The sequence below is a fragment of the Rhinopithecus bieti genome, unplaced genomic scaffold, assembly GCF_001698545.2.
Source record: "Rhinopithecus bieti isolate Rb0 unplaced genomic scaffold, ASM169854v2 scaffold_2453, whole genome shotgun sequence".
NCBI classification, from domain to species: Eukaryota; Metazoa; Chordata; class Mammalia; order Primates; family Cercopithecidae; genus Rhinopithecus; species Rhinopithecus bieti.
This window is the reverse complement of record NW_016804447.1, coordinates 862,054-869,924: the sequence shown is the minus strand read 5'-3', so window position 1 is coordinate 869,924 and position 7,871 is coordinate 862,054. Positions and strand designations below refer to the sequence as shown.

Below are 7,871 nucleotides of genomic sequence, written 5' to 3'. Positions count from 1 at the left end.
ACACACACACACACACACACACACACACACACACACACACTCACAAAGCTGAATGCTTATACCTTTACTGGTTTCTGTAAGAAATTGATTTTTAAAATTTCTTTAAAATGTTAATAATGATATGTGCCTTTAAAGTATAGTGAAGTTGTGTTTGCTCTTAAATGTAGCAAAAGCCCAGGATGGTGCCGCCATGGAAATGCAGCCACTGAAGAGTGAAGAAGGTGGAGATGGTGATGAAAAAGATAAAAAGAAAGCAAATTTGCCAAAAAAGGAAAAATCTGTTTTACAAGGGAAACTTACAAAACTGGCTGTTCAGATTGGCAAAGCAGGTATGATATGGAGAAGAAAATAAAGTGTTTTATTTTTAAATATGCTTTCTGCTTAAAAATTGTCTTTTGACACAGTTAAGCCTGGAAATTGTTGCTTTGTGACTAGAAGGGGAGTTTGAAATATTTTCACTTCTAGCTACATACAGTGCACCAGGCCCTTTGAGTTACTATAGGTACTTACCATTTGCTAATAAGCGGTCGGGTTAGGATTAGTGCCTAAATCTGTCTAGTTACAAGTCTATGCACTCATCTCTGAATTTCTGCATTAAGTGGAGAAAAGGCAACCTGTGAGGTTATTCAGTTAAGATGAACTAATTGTATTTTAATAAAATTTCATCACACATTTTGCTCATCTTTTTACTGGTTATCTATGAGAATTTTTAGTTATGTCTCTAATGTTAAAGTTCTGCACTGGAGTTATTGTAGTGAGGCTGAAGTTACTACATCACTGCCATCACTAGAAAATACTTGTTAATACAGCTGTTCTTTAAGGGAAAAAGCAGCGCTCTGAGGTTAAAAACAGCATGACCTCCAGCAGTGGTATCTTTTTGGAAGAACACTGTGTGGATAAATAAGCATGTATTATTGAAATTGCTTAAATTGTATCATTTTACTACTCTTTAGGAGTGTGATGGAAAAAGTGACGTTTTTGCTTCTGTCCTCAGTATGCTTATTATCTAATAGCAAATATTTGCTCTTTGTAATATGACTCATGTGTAGTGTTGGGGGAAAAGAGTGAATTTGAGGTGGTAAGTCCACTTAGTAGACATTAGACTGGGATGTTAGAACCAGATATGTGGACTTACCTTTTCTTTTTTCTTTTTTTTTTTTGGAGACAGGGTCTCACTCTGTCACCCAGGCTGGAGTACAGTGGCATGATCACAGCTCACTGAACCCTCGACATCCCAAGGCTCAGGTTATCCTCCTGCCTTTGCCCCCTAAGTAGCTGGGACTACAGATGCACGCCACTACACCTGGCTAATTTTTGTAAATTTAATAGAGATGGAGTTTCACTGTGTTGGCCAGGCTGGTCTCAAATGCCTGGGCTCAAGTGATCCTCCCACCTCAGCCTCCCAAAGTCTTGGGATTACAGGCGTGAGCCACTGTGCCCAGCTGCCTCTTTTTTGTGGGGGTTGGGGGTGGGAGACGGAGTCTCGCTCTGTCACCCAGGCTGGAGTGCAGTGGCACGATCTCAGCTCACTGCAGCCTCTGCCTCCCAGGTTCAGGCGATCCTCCTGCCTCAGCCGGAGTAGCTGATATTACAGGCACGTGCCACCATGCCCAGCTAATTTTTGTATTTTTGTAGAGATGAGATTTCACTATGTTTGTCTGGCTGGTCTCAAATTCCTGACCTCAGGTGATCCACCCACCTCAGCCTCCCAAAGTGCTGGGATTACAGGCGTGAGCCACTGCACCCAGCCAGCTGCCCTATTTTTTCATACACATGTCAAAAAGTAGAGTATCCCACAAGATACATGGTTAACTCTTGGTTTACTAAGTTAATGAAACAGTAAGGATAGAGCAAAAAAAATTGAAGAAATAATAGTTCGTACTATGTAATTTTATTTAATGTTATTTTTTAAAAACATGGGTTGAGTATTTAATTCCAGGTCTCCCCATTGATCAGATTTTTACCAGTTTCTCTTTAAGCATTAGGGAGCTTGCTTCTTGAACATGTAAAGCACCAGTTTATTCTAAGCTTTGGGTACTTCCTTATCATTGCATATTATTTTTGTCTCAGTTTCAGTACAAGGCCAAAGATATAATTAAGTCTAAGGAAAGAATCCTAAGTGTTTTTCTCCCAGTTCTCCTGGGGACAAGACTGTACTTGGAAGCAAAAAATTGAATCCGACAATGTCAAGTTATAAGTTAGGTACAAGAAAGAAGTAACAATTTCTCAGAGAAATTCAGTACTATCGAGCAAGTTATAACTCTTTACAGTGGTTAATATATATCTGGCAGTGGTTAGTGTCTGGAACTTTAAATAATCACATTTTTCTTTCTATTCTGAAAGGTCTGTTGATGTCTGCCATCACAGTTATCATTTTAGTATTGTATTTTGTCATTGACACCTTTTGGGTTCAGAAAAGACCATGGCTTGCTGAATGCACACCAATTTATATACAGTACTTTGTGAAGTTCTTCATTATTGGAGTTACGGTTTTAGTGGTCGCAGTGCCAGAAGGTCTTCCACTTGCAGTCACGATCTCACTGGCTTATTCAGTCAAAGTAAGTAAAAAATTGTTCAGTAGACGTTGTTATGTTTAAAGCCTTAGCTGGTATAGAAAATGCCCATCTAGTTACTCCTTTTCTGCTTCTGAAAGAGAGGACTTTCATAAATGTACACTATTTTCTCTAGAAATGTTGTCATTGATGCCCTGTACCTCCCACCAGTTGAATATCTCTGTAAGAGACCTGTGCATTCCATACAGGGCAGCCTTCACACAGTACTAAGCACGACTCTGCTGGGCACAGTTCTAGCGTGATTTTCGCTACGTGATAGTTATATTGTCAAGTTACGTCACCTCTTTCTGTAAAATTAAGGTGAGCGAGTTAGGCTCATGTTTCTAAAAATATGATTTCCATGTGTAAAACCTTTCAGTTAGTTCTCATGACAATTAGAGTAAAATGCAAACTCTACCATGGCCTGCAAGGCCCTGCCAATCTGGCTTTTGCTTACCTTTCAGTGCTCATTCCCTGCTCCTCTGGCCCAACCTCACCAGTCTTCCTAATGATTTTCAAACATCTCAACTGTATTCTTACTTCAGGGCCCACTTGTTCCTTCCTTTGAGTAACCTGCTCTCTTTCTTTATTCATAAAGTCTCTTCAAGTGTCACCTTCCTCTGACCACTTGATTTACAGTAGCTCAGTCCTTCTTGTTCTCCAAGTAGAATACTAAGAAATGAGCTTTGATGGCTTTGCTTACTGCTGTTTACCTTAAAGTAATAATCTTTTTGAAGATTATTAATTTATTTTTATCAATTTTCTATCTTACGGAAAAGATGGATTGGATTTTTTTTTTTTTTTTTAAACATAGCTTGGACAATTTTGAACTTTTTTTTTCAAAATGATCTTGCAGGTAAAAAATTATAACCAAACGAAGAATGCTGCTTTTGTAAATTTTCAAATGTTAATTACTAGTTCTCCTTAAGAAACGTTGCTGACAGTGAGCAATATTAATTAATTAGTCATCGTTTCTACCTTTGCACTCTTCATTATTAGACCTGTCTTGATAAGAATGTTTTTTGCTTACTGTTTGAGTTTATTTTCTTTTCAGGCATTTAACAACTTTCGTTTCAAAAATAAATTGGTAAATGTATCAAAGTGATAAAATACAGTATAATCAATCATCTGTTTGTCCTTTTTTGATATTTTAAAGTAATTTGAAATATTTGGGGTAAATACAAGTTTTGGACACAGAACAGTCATTTTACCAAACTGTCATTAGTTCATTTTGAGTAGTCATTAATGATACTAAGTTTTCAATTGATTGGAACGATACTGGTAGGATTGATTTATGTTTTTTGAATATAAAATTAGTAAGAACAAGTTAACTACTTTTTTAAGCCTTTATTAGATGTTTATCTAGCTCTAATGTTACCAATTACTGTTCTTTTCACAGAGGTATAGTCTTTATGGATTCTCTGTTAGTGTTTCACAAAACTGAACATGGTTTCTTTACTGCAAAACTTCATTCTTCTAATCTTTAATATGTAAATCACAAGTAATTTAGGAAGTACACATCTGTTTTTCACATATTTTTTTCAAGGAACCAATTTTTTTGCAGTATCTTGCATATTAGTCATCACAGAAAACACTTCGTAAAATAACTTCATATAATTTTTAACCCATTCCACATTAAGTGCTGAGAACTAATTATAAGGTATTTTAGCTTAAATGCCCTGTGAAACTACTGTGAAAACTGTTGGTTTTTTAGAAATGATTTTTTCTGTTGTAAATGAGAGAAAGAAGCGAGACACAGTTTGCTGCTAAGGATGAAAATGCCAAGTCTGCCAGCATATAGAATAGCTAAAAAATGACTCATTCTAGTTTTGATATGTTAACTCTTTCAGAATTAATAATAAAAATATCAAGCAACTACATACCCACAAGCTCTTTATTTTAGCTGATAAAAGCCATTTTTTCCTTGGCACTGATGTAAGAATCTTTTGTTTTCCACTTAATAGGGAGGCTTAATCCTTTAATATACTCTTACACTACTATAAGTACCACTGTACAGATTGTCATTGCTCTTGTAATGTGAGGACATTTTGCAAAAACCGTTGGAGACATATAATATATTCAGTGTTATTTGTTTATGGATGCAGGTACCTGAACGGATTTACTAGGTTATGTTATGCAGCAATAAAATGATTGAAACCCCAGAAAGCTCTAGCACTGTGTTTAGCTTATTTTAATAGGTCAAATATGCTTAAAAAAAAATTTTAGTATTACAGTGGTACTTTATACATTATATTTATAGAAAGCTGGGAGTTTTAGTTCTAATTTTAAAACAATTTATAATCATTTTAATGTAATGAGGTGATTGGTTTTATATGCAGCTTAACTAGTTTGTTTTTTTTTTAATGTAGAAAATGATGAAAGATAATAACTTAGTAAGGCATCTGGATGCTTGTGAAACCATGGGAAATGCTACAGCTATTTGTTCAGATAAAACAGGAACTTTGACAATGAACAGAATGACAGTTGTTCAAGCTTACATAAATGAAAACATTATAAAAGGTTCCTGAGCCAGAAGCTATTCCACCAAATATTTTGTCCTATCTTGTAACAGGAATTTCTGTGAATTGTGCTTATACATCAAAAATATTGGTAAGGTTTTGAAATAATTTATATATATGAAAATTAATTTTAAATCTATAATGATGGGACTGTATGTACGTCTTCAGACCCACCATTACTGTGTGTAAAGTTAACTGTTAAGTTTTTAAAAGGCATATATTTATTTATATAATGGTTTTAAAATTTGTGTTATGAGTGAGGTCTGCTGATCAACATAAACATTGTTTACGTACGTTTTTCTCCTCCTATATTTTGAATTTCCTGTGTTCAGAAACTCTCCACCCTTATAACCAGAACATGTATTTAATTTTAAATTCTTGTTAAACTCATTTTTGAGAAAGATCAAGCTGTCTTAGGTCAGCTCTCAACTTAGAGAAAATTTTGAAGCCTGATTTCAACTTAAAATAACATGTTTTATATATGCTTGCCATGTTCTCTGTTTGGTTTCTCAGTAGTTCCTACCTAAAAGGTGGTGCTTAGACCTTTGTAGAACTAATGCAGTAAAGTAATTCTAGACGTGTGCCACCACATAAAATTTTCAACTTTACAAGTTTTGGAAATCTTATTTATAACACAAAGCATGCAATGTTATTTTTGACTTAATCTCCTCTAGTGATTTATGGATGAAAATCGTTAACAAAAATAATATTGCAAGCTGTTCATTAGGGAAAACATACATGAATTGGATGATTGCATTGGAAAGTTATGGGATCTTGGTTCTAGATCTAACTTTGCCTTTTACTAGCTGAAAGTCTGAGCTACCTTCTTTAATTACTGAGTAAAGATGATCACATCGGCCCTTAATCCCATTGTGATGATTATGTAAGGTGGTATTTCTGAAGGCACTGTGAAGGAAATAAAGCTTCTCACTGCGTTTAAGAGAACAATATTTTAATGCATGTACTTTTAATCCATAAAAATTGGTAAAGTAGATTTAATTTTGAATGATTTAGTATTAAAGTTAAGTGAAAACAGGAAAAGGAAATTAAAATTAAGTTCCACTCTGTATTAGGAACCAACTATAAACTTTATACATCTTACATCATTTAGTTTTGGGGTCATAAGTGCTCCTGTTTTACAGATGCTGAAGCCAAGGACCACAGCAGTTGGGCAATTGTCAAATTTCACGTAGCTAGTAAGTGGCAGGACTGAGATTAGAATCCATGTCATTCTCACCCCAGGCTCCTTTCTACCTTACTTTTCTGTGTCCTTCTTTAAAGTGTTGATATTAGACAATTGTTCTGTAATTTTATTTTAGAATGTCGCATTCTGTTTTACATTATAAATTGAATGTTCGTAGAGAAACAAGATGATACTAGCTACTAAACCTTTTTCTCTTATAGCCCCCAGAGAAAGAGGGTGGATTACCTCGCCACGTTGGTAATAAAACTGAATGTGCCTTGTTGGGACTTCTTTTGGATTTAAAACGGGATTATCAGGACGTTAGAAATGAAATACCAGAAGAAGCACTGTACAAAGTCTACACCTTCAATTCTGTTAGGAAATCCATGAGTACTGTTCTCAAAAATTCAGATGGAAGTTACCGAATATTCAGCAAGGGTGCATCTGAGATAATTCTGAAAAAGTAAGAGTAAAATGCTTAGATGAATAAATTGCTGACTACGGTTGCTTTATGGAATATCTACTGTATTGTTATTGTTGTTGTCTTCTTTTTGTGAACATCAGGCCTTTGATAGGACTTCAGAGCTTTTTAGCATATTTTATGGTATCCAGATAGATATTTGCTGCAGCTATTCTGCCATTTTCACACTCTAGCTTCTCTTATTTCTTAGTATTTTACTATAGGGAAAATAAACCCGTTACATTCAGTCTGGTATGTTTAATGAAGTATAGTTTGATGTTTATTTTTAGAAGTTGATTTACTTGTTTTTTAATATGTAGAATCTTGAAAAACCTGGGAAGAAAATTAAGTTTATGTCTCTTTTTTGTTTGTTTGTTTAAGATGGAGGTTCCCTGTATCACCCAGGCTGGAGTGCAGTGGCGCCATTTCAGCTCACTTCATCCTCTGCCCCTGGGTTCAAGGGATTCTCTTGCCTCAGCCTCCCAAGTAACTGGGATTACAGGCACCTGCTACCACACCTGGCTAATTTTTGTATTTTTAGTAGAGTCAGGGTTTCACCATGTTGGCCAGGCTGGTCTTGAACTCCTGACCTCAAGTAATCTGCCTGTGTCGGCCTCCCAGAGTGCTGGGATTACAGATGTGAGTCACCGCACCTGGCCTTAAGTTTAGATCTTCAGCGCTCATTGTGGTTACTGGACTGTGAATGTGATATGAGAATTATGGAGTAATTTTTAGAATAGCAAAGCATAAAAGCTGGATCTTGAAAATTCCCCATTTATATCAAAATGAGATCTATCATATTTATGCGGCTGCAGTGTCATATTTAAATACTCCTGTCATTTTGAATACTAATTTTTCTTTCTTGCTGTCCTTTTACAGACCAGTAGCTTTAATTTTGCTGTAACATGTTCACATATAATTCTCCTGATGTTTATTTGATATTAAAGGTGGTAAAATTATTTTGGTTTCTTTAATTCCATTAAAGAAGTAGAGAACTGGTTTTAAAAAAAATACTGGTGTAGAGCAATTTGGGAAAATTGGAACTCATTTGAAATTATAATATTTAAAATATTAAAGTAAATATTTAAAATATACTTTTAATTTGGTTACATGTGGATTATAAGCCAGTATTAATGAATACTTTACAATTAGTTTAA

At 35.1% G+C, this 7,871-nt stretch overlaps 1 protein-coding gene across 1 annotated transcript in view; it reads left to right on the top strand.

Moving 5' to 3' along the window:
* The window catches only part of ATP2B1 (ATPase plasma membrane Ca2+ transporting 1), a 70,012-nt gene that overhangs the window by 45,358 nt on the left and 16,783 nt on the right, over positions 1 to 7,871 (top strand). Inside the window, 5 exon segments of the mRNA XM_017868367.1 lie at positions 168 to 329; positions 2,344 to 2,558; positions 4,922 to 5,067; positions 5,069 to 5,162; positions 6,476 to 6,717. Coding sequence (XP_017723856.1) covers positions 168 to 329; positions 2,344 to 2,558; positions 4,922 to 5,067; positions 5,069 to 5,162; positions 6,476 to 6,717 — 859 coding nt within the window.